The following is a 14,987-nucleotide window of genomic DNA, read 5'->3' on the forward strand; positions in this document are numbered from 1 at the left end:
TAATTCTCAGGTATGCCTCGGTTAGATGAATTTGACCACTAAAGCAAATAATCAGACACAAGACTAAAGCATCCCTACCCCCACCCCAGTTTTTGGAAACCACATGTCCCTGCCACTACATAACAGAGACAAATTACAGTTTACTTTAGAAAACTCAACATGTTGAATGTATATGGGGAACAGTTAGCACATTGATTAAATGCATATCCTCATATTATTAAGAATTTTTGGTATTTCTTTGAGAAATGTCACTGGAGGGGCTGGAGAGATGGCTCAGAGGTTAAGAGCATTGCCTGCTCTTCCACAGGTTCTGAGTTCAATTTCCAGCAACCACATGGTGGCTCACAACCATCTGTAATGAGGTCTGGTGCCCTCTTCTGGCTTGCAGGCATACACACAGACAGAATATTGTATACATAATAAATAAACAAATATTTTAAAAAAAGAAAAGAAAAATGTCACTGGAATTTTTCTTAGAGTTGCACTGACTCTTTAGTCATTTGGAGTAGTAGGAGCATTTTAACAATATTTATTATTCAAATCCTCAAGCACATGATAAACTATTTGTGTTGTTTTTAAGCCTTACAACAATATTCTTTAGTTTTCAGTGTACAGGTCTTTCATTTCTTCAGCTAAATTAATTCTCAATATTTTCTGGTAGCTATTACAAGTCACAGTGTCATCTCAATTCCTTTTTCAGAGAGCTTATTATCAGAATATGGACACTCAAGCCAATATTAAAATTAAGGAAGGGATTTATCTATCTTACAATAACAAAGAATGGGTAAGCATTATTTTCTTCTTTTCCAATTAAAAAAGGACCGCAGCAATTACCACCATAATCTAATGAGTCTCTACTTACTGCAATGTGTAAAAACTTAAATTAATTTCCTCCATAACCTGACATTAAAAATACCATGTGTGAATTCAATTATAAATACACCTCCTCCCCAATACAGAACAGGTGACTGATGTGTTATCACTCACCAGTTTACTATTTTTCAGACTTTAGTGACACCCTACTGTCACTTAATTCAAATTAGAATTACACTATCTCCGGACTATTATCACATCCCACCGCTTTCACTCTCCTTTCAACATTTTCATAGTGTAAACTGTAAAGGCAAAATAACGATGATAATTTTCAAAGTCAAACTTAACAAGCTGATTAAACTGTATTCAGTTTGCAAAGCCTCTAAACAAAAAAAAAAAAACCATTTAACCCTTAGAGAACTCTATAGTGTGTAGGAAACTCAACTCTGTTTCATTATAAATTGCATATTAGAAAAGAAAACCCAAGATGACAGGGGGTCATATCATAGTTATCCCCAAATCCATACATTTCTGTGGTTTCATTGCATTTCAAACTATCAGAAGCAATCCTGACCACATATAGGAATCAACCCACCTAATTCAAGTGACAGACCAAAAACCCAACTCAAGACAAGGTGATTGTTATGGTTCTATAACAGAGTCCCACAGTGATGTATACTCCAAGCATGCAATCTCTTTACTTATTTATTTATTTATTAAAGATTTCTGCCTCCTCCCCACCGCCGCCTCCCCCTCCCCCAGTCAAGTCCCCTTCCCTTGTCAGACCAAAGAGCAATCAGGGTTCCCTGCTCTGTGGGAAGTCCAAGGACCACCCACCTCCATCCAGGTCTAGTAAGGTGAGCATCCAAACTGCCTAGGCTCCCACAAAGCCAGTATGTGCAGTAGGATCAAAAACCCATTGCCATTGTTCTTGAGTTCTCAGTAGTCCTCATTGTCCGCTATGTTCAGCGAGTCTGGTTTTATCCCAGGCTTTTTCAGACCCAGGCCAGCTGGCCTTGGTGAGTTCCCGATAGAACATCCCCATTGTCTCATGCAATCTCTTTTTAAGTTAACTTTTACAAAAGTATACAGTCCAGATGAATAAATCTCTAATGATCTCCAAATTAACTAGGCTCTTCAGAACTGCAACCAGATTTCCAGCCTAGGCCCCTTCAGCTACATACTAAACTATGCTAATCCAAACTATCGAGATGTAAATTTTAAAACCAAATTCTCCTTAGAAAAAGTTTTCAAATAAGTGCACATGAAAAGTTATTGGGTTACACGGGATTAATTTACTGCTGTTCAGGGACAGACAATACCTACCAATACCACATGTATGTATGATCCTTGCTACAAGGTTAACAGCAAAGAATAAGAACGCACTCTGCTAGAGCAACCCTGACACTGATTCTCATTAAACTCCAAGCAACCTCAGAAGTTTCTTCCAAATCCCAAGCTAATTATAATTTGAACCAATACCACATCAGCATGTATTGTATAATCACACAATGATAAGCACACATTAATATGATACGTTTGAAGCATAAGTAGCAACCAGACAACAAACAAAAATAAGAATCAGATTCACTGCCCGGATCCAGTGGTTAGACCTTACACAAATCATTTGACTCATAAACTGAAAATTTCATTCATACAGTAAAAAAAATGGAGTCAGAATATGAAGGGTCCACAATAAAATGCCTCTAGAATTCAAACCTAATTTTATATGTAATAAATAGTATTTTATTACATTGTCTTATTTTTAATTACAGTTAGTTTGTGTGTTTTGTGTGTGTGTATGCATGTGCACATGTGTGCATGTGCATATGTGTGCATGTGTATGTGTAGTGTGCATGCATTGCAAGCATGTGCATGCCAAAGCATGCATGTGGTGGTCATGGGACAACTTTATGGAATAGGTTCTTTCTTCCTACCTTTGTTAGAGTTGTGAGACTCAAACTCAGGACTCCTGACTGGCATGGCAAGCACTGTTATCTACGTGCCATCTCACAGGCCATTCATCTCCCTTGTCTTGAGAGGATGCCGCCAACCATGGCAAGCCTTACCATTAAATTTTATAAATTCACAAACTGTGTTCCTTTGAATTATGTTGTCTATCTCTATCCATACATATACTATTTTGTTGGCACTAGTAGAAAGATTGTTTTAAAAAAGAAATACAGTATTTACAGAATCAAAATGGGATTTTGCAATTAGATCATTAAAATCTTATTAATATGTCCCAATAAATAGGCATAACGGATAGAGAACTACAACATAATCTCATATGCATACAATGTGAAAGTTATGGATTTGCAACTGGACTACACAAGCAGATTCGAAGAACATCTTTGCTGAGTAGCCAAAGAGAGAGCACAGCGTGCCCGTGCAGTGATGCAGAGGTGAGATGCTGAAAGGCACAATTTCATCTTCCTCTTAATAGGCCAGTTTGACCTAAGACATCAATTTGGAGAGTTTATTCTTCTATATTTCTTCCTTAATTACAATAATCAAATTATTCCAGAGTAACAAGACACCAAAGTCTCACTTATCACGATTAGCCACCCTATCCAAATTAAACTTCATTTTTCTGTCATGATTATTTTCATTTTAAGAAAGCAAATAGCATTATAAAGCACCGAATGACATTACCAAATGACAAGAAATGCATTATAATCAGCTTCTTGATCCAGACTTTTTGAAACTAAAAATCTGTCAGTTTCTGCCCCCGAGTCCCCTTGTAACCTTTCCTGGCTCTGCTGGGTTTCTCAGTCAGAGGAATCATAAAGCTACAAATAAAAAATCAGACAGGAATAGATCTGGAATAGGCTGTGTTTTCTCAGCAATTCAGTACGAACTCTGGAAATTTGTCCATCCCCTGAAATAAACCACGCCACACCTATTGCATTAGTACAGTCTACAGAGCTGAACTCTGCCTTCAGTCTCTACCTGCACACCAACCACTGGGTAGAGACTTCAAGGTTCTGTCAGGATCATGCCAGCTATTTTGCTATATTGTCCCTTCTGAATGGCGAATCCCGCTAAGCTCTCAGAATGCTGGGTCTACAAAAGGAAGGGCCAGCTGCACTCTGAGACACGGGGACTAACGAGCTGTTCTAAAACCATAACCACCCTACGCCTACTGTTGCTCTTATCTGAGCTCTAACCCATCATATTATTTTCTTAAGCGTTCCCACCAGTGTGAGGTTTGCTAAATTAAATTCATTATTTAAATGTTGGAACTACCTACTATCTAAACTGAATTCTTCATTCGCCTTGCTTGAAGCTATCTAATCTCTAGCACTGGCTGATCTAGTCCCAGACTCTCCGCTATATTTCTCGGCTCTATGACAGAGTTCTGGACACAATGGAAGGGAAAATTTATTTTGGTGCATGACTTTATGTGATATACATCATCAGAGCAGCAGGCAGCTGCACGGCAGTGAGGGTGTGGTAAGACTCTTCACTACTATCCTGGATGAGAAGAATGCGGATCCTGCGCCGCCTCCTCAGGAGATACCGTGAATCCAAGAAGATTGACCACCATACGTATCACAGCCTTTACCTGAAGGTCAAAGGGAATGTCTTCAAAAACAAGCACATCCACAAGCTGAAGGCAGACAAGGCCCGCAAGAAGCTCCTGGCTGACCAGGCTGAGGCTCGCAGGTCTAAGACCAAGGAAGCAAGAAAGCGCCAGGAGGAGCGCCTCCAGGCCAAGAAGGAGGAGATCATCAAGACTCTGTCCAAGGAGGAAGAGACCAAGAAATAGAGCTTCCCTCGAGTCTGTACGTAGTGGGCTGCCTGTGGCCTCACGTGGATCAGTCATTAAAATAAAACAAGCCTTTGTCTGGTGCCCTCTTTTTTGGCAAAAAAAAAAAAAAGACTCTTCACTACCTACAACTCCATGGAACAGAGAGCAGAGACAGGACAGGAAGTACTGTCTCTTCCCCTTGGACAATCTCAACTTTCCTGATGCTGCAACTTTTTAACACAGTTCCTCATGTTGTGGTGGCCTCTAAACATAAAATTATTTTTGTTGCAACTTCATAACTGTAATCCTGTTGCCATTATGGATTGTAATGTAAATATCTGTTTTGCAGGGTATCTGATATGTGACCCCTTTGAAAGGGTCATTTGACTCCCAAAGAGGTCACAACCCACAGGTTGAGAATTGTTGCTAGCCAGACACCCCTCAACTTTCCAAAGGCTTCATAAATTCCCAGAACAGTGACACCAATTTAAGTGTCCAAATAGATGAGCCTGTGGGATAATATTTTATATTTCAAATATAACACCCACCAAGTCTGGGCTAGTACTATTTGGGCTGGATTTCCCCCCAAGAAACCATTCTTAGAGTAAGCATCACCTTGGGTTTTCTGTCAACTTCACTGATTCAAAAAACCTTTACTCAACACTTAATATGTGCAAAATGTATGCTACATAGTTTCTCATTGAGAATTTTGCAAATAAAGATCAGTAGTATTTCAAAACCATGAGGTGCCTGGGTCACAGTGATTGACTTTTAATTGCCCTCCAGTAGAAACAGCTATCCTCCTCTCTCTAAGAGTAAAACCACACACTTTTGTGGGCATGTGTCTACTACTTAGAAACTGCATTATTCCCTATAATCCTTTGCAGCTGAAGTGCCCAGGTGCAGTTCTGTCCAATGAACTGTGCGTGAGGGGATGGATGCTACAATCCTCTTTCATGATCTGAAAGGGGCCTGACCACACTCTTCTTCCTTTCCATTCGTGATATGGTAAAAAGATCCAACTTAAATAAAGATGGGTGTTTGAAGTAGAATATTGACCAAAACTTTGGTCTTAGGACAATCTCAGGTGGAAGGATTGTCATCATCCCCAGGCTATCTGTTGATCTGGATTGCTGCATGAGAGATGAATAAATTTCTTCCTTGTGTAAGCAACATATTTTGTGAAAGAGCTTAGACTCTTCCCTATCTCACCCATCTCCCAAGTGCATTATTCACTCAGGCATTCCACTGGAGCATCATTCTTTAATGGTCAGCAAATTTTGTTTATAAGGTCAAAGAGTAAATATTTTTAGGTCTTGCAGATTATAAACATATTTGCATAACTCTTTTTAAAAGTTTTACAAAGGTAGGACCCCAATGTTAATAATGTTACACCCCATCATTAACTAACCTTTTACAGCAGTAAGTATAATTTCCCATTTATAAGATTGTATATTTTGTATCTTTAGTTGCTTACATTTGTTTAGAAATGAACCTGGATAGGAGGTTTCATTTGAGGATTGCTAGATGAACAAACAGGAAAGAAACTGAGTGACACTGCCTAGTGACATGTTTCTATCATTGATCTTGATAGTCATGTGTGATGGTTAAAACTGATTGTCAGCTTAACAAGAATAGAATCATCCGGGAGACAGATTTCTAAGCATGTCTGTGAGGAGCGGATAAACTGGGCTAGCTGAGAGGGGAAGAGTCATCCCCATGAGTGTGGCAGTGCTCATGCACACATGCTGGGGTCCGACCTAATACAAAAAGAGTGAGTGAGCAGAACATGGGCATTTTCCCTCTGCTTCCTGTAAAGAAGCAGTTCCCTTCAGCCCCTTGTTCCTGTTGTAGCACCCCTTCCTCACCATGGCCTGTATCCCTTGAACTGTGAGCCAAAGCAAGGCCTCCCTCTCTTAAGTTGCTTTTATGATCCCTAAGGCATTACAAAGAGGGGGCTGCAGCTGTGATTAACCTGAACTTGTGTTTCTTTCTACTATGAAACTGGTTTGTTGGAGGAGTTTCAAACTTCAGCCTAGAAAATCTCTAGACTGCTGTAGTTGAAGATTAATGTGTTAGCCTGCTGAATGTTCAGAAGACCAAAATGCTGGGAGAAATGTGGAACATGGACACCTGGTTCATGAGGTTTTAGAAGGGAACAAGAAAAAAAATCTATTAAGAAATTGACTACAGGGTGGCAGAGAGCCTCCCTGCTCTGCCTGCTTGGGCGCTGGGTTCTAACCCCAAGCGTAGGGTAAAGGGGAGCTCGGGGGCTTCTTTGTCCCCATAGCCCGCCTGCAGCAAGCAGGGTGGGCCCTTTGTCTGCGAGCGAACCAAGCAGCACGGAGTTTCGATCAGGGCACCTAGTGAGACATCATTGTGGTGAGTGAGGGCTGCGGCACCCGGGAACAGCCCGCCTACACTTCCTGATCAACCTACAGGGCTACACTGCCTGGTACCTCCTCTCTCTTCCTATCCCATCCAGCTTACATCCAGATCCCCCCACCTCTGTTGCTCTTCCCCCTCCCTTCCCTGGTGGCAGAGAGCCTCCCTGCTCTGCCTGCTTGGGCGCTGGGTCCTAACCCCAAGCGTAGGGTAAAGGGGAGCTCGGGGGCTTCTTTGTCCCCATAGCCCGCCTGCAGCAAACAGGGTGGGCCCTTTGTCTGCGAGCGAACCAAGCAGCACGGAGTTTCATCAGGGCACCTAGTGAGACATCATTGTGGTGAGTGAGTGCTGTGGCACCCGGGAACAGCCCGCCTACACTTCCTGATCAACCTACAGGGCTACACTGCCCGGTACCTCCTCTCTCTTCCTATCCCATCCAGCTTATATCCAGATCCCCCTACCCCCTGTCTCCCTCCATCCCTCCCTTCTTGGAGCAGAGTGCCTCCCTGTTCAGCCTGCCTGGGCGCTGGGACTGAACCCGAAGGTGAGTGCAAAGGGGAAGGTGGTAGCTCCTTTGTCTCCATAACCTGCCTGCAGCAAGCAGGGTGGGCCTTTGTTTGGAAGCTAACCAAGCAGCAAGGAGATCGGAACTGGACTCCAGGAGAAACATCACGGGGGAGTGACATCACTTGGAAGGTACATCAGTTGGCAAGAAGACCTGATCCTGTAAAAGAAGATCCATAGGAGAATATTGGAAGGAAGAGATGGGGAGACGCCAATGCAAGAATTCACCCAACAATCTGAAGAACAACACGAAACCACCAGAAGCCAGCGACCTCACAACAGGAGGACATGAACACCTTAATCATGAAGAAGGAGAAAAAACTGACTTCATGACAGTGATTGACACCCTTAAACAGCATATAAAAAACGCCCTTATAGAAATGGATGAGAAGTATAACAGAAAGTTCGAGGAATTGAGTAAATCAGTGAATGATACCCTAGGAAAGCAAGGAAAAACAATCAAGCAGATAATGGAAACAGTTCATGATTTGAAAAATGAAATGGAGGCAAAGAAGAAAACACAAACAGAGGGCCGGCTGGACATGGAAAATCTAGGTAAACGAATAGAGACTACAGAAACAAGCATAACCAGCAGAATACAAGAGATAGAAGAAAGAATCTCAGAGTCTGAGGATAACATAGAGAAAATAAACGCACTGATCAAAGAAAACAGCAAGTCCAACAAACTCTCATCACAAAACATTCAGGAAATATGGGACACAATAAAAAGACCAAACCTAAGAATAATTGGAGTAGAAGAAGGAGAAGAAGTGCAGCTCAACGGTCCAGAAAATATACTTAACAAAATTATAGAAGAAAACTTTCCCAACCTGAAGAAGGATGTACCTATGAAGGTTCAAGAGGCATACAGAACCCCAAATAGGCTGGATCAAAAAAAAACATCCCCTCGCCATATAATAATCAAAACACAAAATATACAGAATAAAGAAAGAATATTAAGAGCCGCAAAGGAAAAAGGCCAACTTACTTATAAAGGTAAACCTATCAGACTTACACCTGACTTCTCTATGGAAACCATGAAAGCCAGAAGGTCCTGGATAGATGTACTGCAAAAACTAAGAGACCATGGATGCAAGCCCAGACTACTATATCCAGCCAAGCTTTCGTTCACCATAAATGGAGAAAACAAAATTTTCCAGGATAAAAACAAATTTAAGCAATACATAGCCACAAATCCAGCCTTACAGAAAATAATAGAAGGAAAATCACTAACCAAGGAGTCCAACAAAGACCTCAATAACTCAGACATCTAGAGACCCTTCACCAGCGCAACTCAAAGAAGGAAAACACACAAACCCTACTACTTAAAAAGTGACCGGAGTTAACAACCACTGGTCATTAATATCACTTAATGTCAATGGACTCAACTCACCTATAAAAAGGCACAGGCTAAGAGACTGGATACGAAAACAGGATCCAACATTCTGCTGTCTACAAGAAACACACCTCAACCACAAAGACAGGCACCTACTCAGAGTAAAGGGCTGGGAAAAGGCTTATCAAGCAAATGGACCTAAGAAACAAGCAGGTGTGGCCATACTAATTTCTAACAAAGTTGACTTCAAACTTAAATCAATCAAAAGAGATGGAGAGGGACATTTTATACTCATAACAGCAAAAATTCATCAGGAAGAAATCTCAATCCTGAATATCTATGCCCCTAATATAAAAGCACCCACGTATGTAAAAGAAACATTGCTAAAAGTCAAGGCAGCCATCAAACCGCACACACTAATAGTAGGAGACTTCAACACTCCTCTTTCACCAATGGACAGGTCAATCAGACAGAAACCTAACAGAGAAATTAGAGAATTAATGGAGGTAATGAAGCAAATGGACTTAACAGACATCTATAGAATATTCCACCCAAATAGGAAAGAATATACCTTTTTCTCTGCAGCTCATGGAACCTTCTCGAAAATTGACCACATACTTGGTAACAAAGCTAACTTACACAGCTACAAAAAAATATTACTAACCACCTGTGTCTTATCAGACCACCATGGATTAAAGTTAGAATTCAACAACAATGCTACCCCCAGAAAGCCTACAAACTCATGGAAACTGAACAGTCAACTACTGAACCATACCTGGATTAAGGAGGAAATAAAGAAAGAAATTAAAGTCTTCCTTGAATTCAATGAAAATAAAGAAACAACATACTCGAACTTATGGGACACTATGAAAGCAGTCCTGAGAGGAAAGTTCATAGCACTAAGTGCCCACTTAAAGAAAACAGAGAAAGCACATATTGGAGACTTAACAGCCCACCTGAAAGCTCTAGAAAAAAAAGAAGCAGACTCACCTAGGAGGAGTAGAAGACTGGAAATAATCAAACTGAGGGCTGAAATCAACAAAATAGAAACACAAAAAACAATCCAAAGAATCAATGAATCAAGAAGCTGGTTCCTGGAAAAAATCAACAAGATTGACAAACCCCTATCCAAACTAATCAAACGGCAGAGAGAAAATTTGCAAATTAATAAGATCAGAAATGAAAAGGGGGACATAACCACAAACACAGAGGAAATTCAGAGAGTCATTAGATCTTACTACAAAAGCTTGTATGCCACTAAACTGGAAAATGTAAAAGAAATGGACACTTTCTTAGATAAATACGATTTACCAAAATTAAATCAGGACCAGGTGAACAAGCTAAACAGACCTGTCAGTCGCGAAGAACTAGAAGCTGTTATCAAAAACCTCCCTACCAAAAAAAGCCCAGGGCCAGATGGTTTCAATGCGGAATTCTACCAGAACTTCCAAGAAGACCTAATACCTATACTCCTCAATGTATTCCACAATATAGAAACAGAAGGGTCATTACCAAATTCCTTTTATGAAGCTACAGTTACTCTGATACCAAAACCACACAAAGACTCAACCAGGAAAGAGAATTACAGGCCGATCTCACTCATGAATATCGACGCAAAAATCCTCAACAAAATACTGGCAAACCGAATCCAAGAACACATCCGAAAAATTATCCATTATGATCAAGTAGGCTTCATTCCTGAGATGCAGGGCTGGTTCAACATACGAAAATCTATCAATGTAATCCATCATATAAATAAACTGAAAGAAAAAAACCATATGATCATTTCATTAGATGCTGAAAAAGCATTTGACAAAATTCAACATCCATTTATGTTAAAAGTCTTGGAGAGATTAGGGATACAAGGGTCATACCTAAATATAATAAAAGCTATATACAGCAAGCCGACAGCTAACATCAAATTAAATGGAGAGAAACTCAAAGCCATCCCGCTTAACTCAGGAACGCGACAAGGCTGCCCACTTTCGCCATACCTCTTCAATATAGTGCTGGAAGTTCTAGCAATAGCAATAAGACAGCATAATGGGATCAAGGGGATTCGAATTGGAAATGAAGAAGTTAAACTTTCGTTATTCGCAGATGATATGATAGTGTACATAAGCGACCCCCAAAATTCCACCAAAGAACTTTTACAGCTGATAAACAGCTTTAGTAATGTGGCAGGATACAAGATCAACTCCAAAAAATCAGTCGCCCTCCTATACTCAAAGGATATGGAAGCAGAGAGGGAAATCACAGAAGCTTCTCCATTCACGATAGCCACAAACAGCATAAAATATCTTGGGGTAAATCTAACCAAGGAAGTGAAAGATCTATTTGACAAGAACTTTAAGGCATTGAAGAAAGAAATTGAAGAGGATACCAAAAAATGGATGGACATCCCTTGCTCTTGGATTGGGAGGATCAACATAGTAAAAATGGCAATTCTACCAAAGGCAATTTATAGATTCAATGCAATCCCCATCAAGATCCCATCAAAATTCTTCACAGATCTGGAGAGGACAATAATCAACTTTATATGGAAAAACAAAAAACCCAGGATAGCCAAAACAATCCTATACAATAAAGGATCTTCTGGAGGCATTACCATCCCTGACTTCAAACTCTATTACAGAGCTACAGTAATGAAAACAGGGTGGTACTGGCATAAAAACAGAGAAGTCGACCAATGGAATCGTATAGAAGACCCGGACTTTATCCCACAAACCTATGAACACCTCATTTTCGATAAAGGAGCTAAAAGTTTACATTGGAAGAAAGAAAGCATCTTCAACAAATGGTGCTGGCACAACTGGATGTCAACCTGTAGAAGAATGAAAATAGACCCATATCTATCACCGTGCACAAAACTCAAGTCCAAATGGATTAAAGACCTCAATATCAGTCCGAAAACACTGAACCTGATAGAAGAGAAAGTGGGCAATACCCTACAACAGATGGGCACAGGCGATCGCTTCTTAGGTATAACCCCAGAAGCACAGACATTAAGGGCAACATTGAATAAATGGGACCTACTAAAACTGAGAAGCTTCTGTAAAGCAAAGGACACTGTCACTAAGACACAAAGGCAACCTACCGACTGGGAGAAGATCTTCACCAACCCCACAACAGACAAAGGTCTGATCTCCAAAATATATAGAGAACTCAAGAAACTAGACTTTAAAAGGCTAATCAACCCAATTAAAAAATGGGGCGCTGAACTGAACAGAGAATTCTCAACAGAAGAAGTTCAAATGACCAAAAGACACTTAAGGTCATGCTCAACCTCCTTAGCGATCAGGGAAATGCAAATCAAAACAACTTTGAGATATCATCTTACACCTGTAAGATTGGCTAAAGTCAAAAACACCAAGGATAGCCTTTGCTGGAGAGGCTGTGGAGGAAGGGGTACCCTCATCCATTGCTGGTGGGAATGCAATCTTGTGCAACCACTGTGGAAGTCAGTGTTTCGGTTTCTCCGGAAATTCGGGATCAACCTACCCCTGGACCCAGCAATACCACTCTTGGGAATTTACCCAAGAGATGCTCTATCACATGTCAAAAGCATTTGTTCAACTATGTTCATAGCAGTACTATTTGTAATAGCCAGAACCTGGAAACAACCTAGATGCCCTTCAATGGAAGAATGGATGAAGAAAGTATGGAATATATACACACTAGAGTACTACGCTGCGGTAAAAAACAATGACTTCTCAAATTTAGCATGCAAATGGATGGAAATAGAAAACACTATCCTGAGTGAGGTATCCCAGGCCCAAAAAGACGAACATGGGATGTACTCACTCATAATTGGTTTCTAGCCATAAATAGGGTTCACGGAATCTACAATAGGCGAATCTAAAGAAGCTAAGTAAGAAGGTGAACCCAAGGAAAAACATATAGTTATCCTCTTGGATAAGGGAAGTAGACAAAATTGCCGGGGGGAAAAGTGGGATCTTGGGGGTGGGGTGGGATGGGGGTTAGGGGAGGTGGGGAGAGAAAAGGTAGAAGGGAAGGAGGGTGGACTAGGGGAAACAGGAGGATCGGGATAAAGGAAGGTTGGATAGGGGAGCACGGAACCACAATTCTTAGTTAAGGGACCCACTTTAGGGTGGGCAGGAGACTTGACCCTAGAGGGGCTCCCAGGTGCCCAAGCTGAGGTCCCCAGTTAGTTCCCTGGGCAGCTGAGGATAGGGAACCTGAAATGACCCTACCCTAGAGCAATACTGACGAATATATTGCATACCATCCTAGAACTTGCATCTGGCGATGGATGGAGATAGAGACAGAGACCCACACTGGAGCACTGGACTGAGCTCCCAAGGTCCCAATGAGGAGCAGAAGGAGTGAGAACATGAGCAAAGATGTCGGGACCACGAGGAGTGCACCCACCCACTGAGACAGTGGAGATGATCTACTGCGAGCTCACCAAGGCCAGCTGGACTGTTACCAGAAAAAGCATGGGATAAAACTGGACTCTCGGAACATGGCGAACAATGAGGGCTGATGAGACGCCAAGGACAATGGCACGCGGTTTTGATCCTACGCAATCTGCTGGCTTGGTGGGAGCCTAGCCAGTTTGGATGTTCACCTTCCTAGATATGGACGGAGGGGGGAGGACCTAGGACTTACCACAGGGCAGGGAACCCTGACAGCTCTTTGGACTGGAAAGGGAGGGGGAGAGGAGTGGGGGGAAGGGGAGAGGGGTGGGAGGAGGGGGAGAAGAGTGGGAGGAGGGGGAGGGAAATGGGAGGCTGGTGGGAGGAGGTGGAAATTTGTTTGTTTTTTTTTTTTTCTTTTCTTTATCCTCCTTTTATCAATAAAAAAATTAAAAAAAAAAAAAAAAAAGAAATTGACTACAGACTATTCATGAAATATTCAGCAAAAGACTGTCTATGCCCCGAGTACTTTAGTATGGCTGAATTCTACAGCAAAAGGCTAATTTTCTCAGTGAAAGAAATCTCAAGACAGGATCTCATTTCAGTACTGTAACAGTTACCGCTCCTGACCTCATCCATGTCTGCAGTGAGAGAAAGCAAAAAGGAAAACAGACAGATATAAAAACTGCAGTTTAGTGAAGAAGAGTGTAAGTTTAAAGTTACTGACAAGGCAGTTCAAAAGCAGCTATGATGATGAACAGAGATTATTGAACTATTTGGAACTGACAAGGCAAGAGACTATGGCTCCATTAAAGGGAAGCCTACCACTCTGTGTGAAACAATACCAAAGACAATTTGTTGGCAAGACCCTAACTATTGGGGGCTATAAATAATGAAATTGCTAATTTATTTGGTAAGAGGAAGCAAAAACTGAGAATTCCAGCTAAGGCTCTCCTTGCTTCATAATGGTCACCCAGGGAAGAATTTTCCCAGAGTCAGCCTTGAAGAAACACAGATTCTCAAGGGACTGTGATTCAAAGGGGGCAGGCTTCCCAGTAAGCTGAGAGCAGACCTTGACATCAGTTTTCTCATGGTACTAGTTTTTAGGTATGAATTTGCAAGGCTGAGGGGACTGTGGAATCTTGTGCTGAGGTTGAAGAAAAGCAATTAGGGGACCAATTGTGTGGGATTCTTTGAGGAGGTCTTAGGAGGCCAATGCTTGAAGCGGTAAAGGTGAAGTTTAAGTTGCAATGGAGACCCCAGAAAGTTGAAGATTCCGGGATCATGGAAGTACAAGCATGAGGTGAAGTCAGGAAAACAAAGATGGGGGGGGGGGCTAAAAGAGAGGCACAGTTTGGTGTTTGGTTTACTGGGCCTCTAGAATCAGATTCCTGAGGAAGAGAAGACTGGAGTATCGTGTACGGATTGTTCTGCATATCATGCAGGCACTGGAAGAGGACATCAAGCATATCTCTAGAGCCTCTTTGTGGGACAACCATGAAGGACACTGGCCAAGTACAGACACTTTACAGTGGCTGTATCTTTAGAAAGTACACATAGTCACACATCTTTCTTGAAAGGAGAAATGGACTAATGAGTGGTTCTAATACTGATTCACAAGCTATATCTACTGGAGTCTAGTCTGGATGAGGGCAGGATCTGAGGATGGGTATATGCAAGAGCAGTGATGGAGAAATCAGACACAGAACACCTCTGAGTTTCACTTAACAAGAGATGGACAGATGGGAAGCACATC

At 41.5% G+C, this 14,987-nt stretch overlaps 2 protein-coding genes across 5 annotated transcripts in view; one reads left to right on the top strand and one right to left on the bottom strand.

Annotated features, from left to right (window-relative positions):
- The window catches only part of Nell2 (neural EGFL like 2), a 315,760-nt gene that overhangs the window by 251,457 nt on the left and 49,316 nt on the right, over positions 1-14,987 (bottom strand). The gene's annotated exons all lie outside the window — the stretch shown is intronic.
- Positions 4,296-4,674, top strand: LOC142843295 (large ribosomal subunit protein eL19-like). The gene has a single exon (XM_075960456.1). The coding sequence runs from the start codon at positions 4,304-4,306 to the stop codon at positions 4,583-4,585; it is 282 nt and encodes a 93-aa protein (XP_075816571.1). The 5' UTR covers positions 4,296-4,303; the 3' UTR covers positions 4,586-4,674.

This window comes from Microtus pennsylvanicus, chromosome 2 (genome assembly GCF_037038515.1).
Source record: "Microtus pennsylvanicus isolate mMicPen1 chromosome 2, mMicPen1.hap1, whole genome shotgun sequence".
Lineage (NCBI taxonomy): Eukaryota > Metazoa > Chordata > Mammalia > Rodentia > Cricetidae > Microtus > Microtus pennsylvanicus.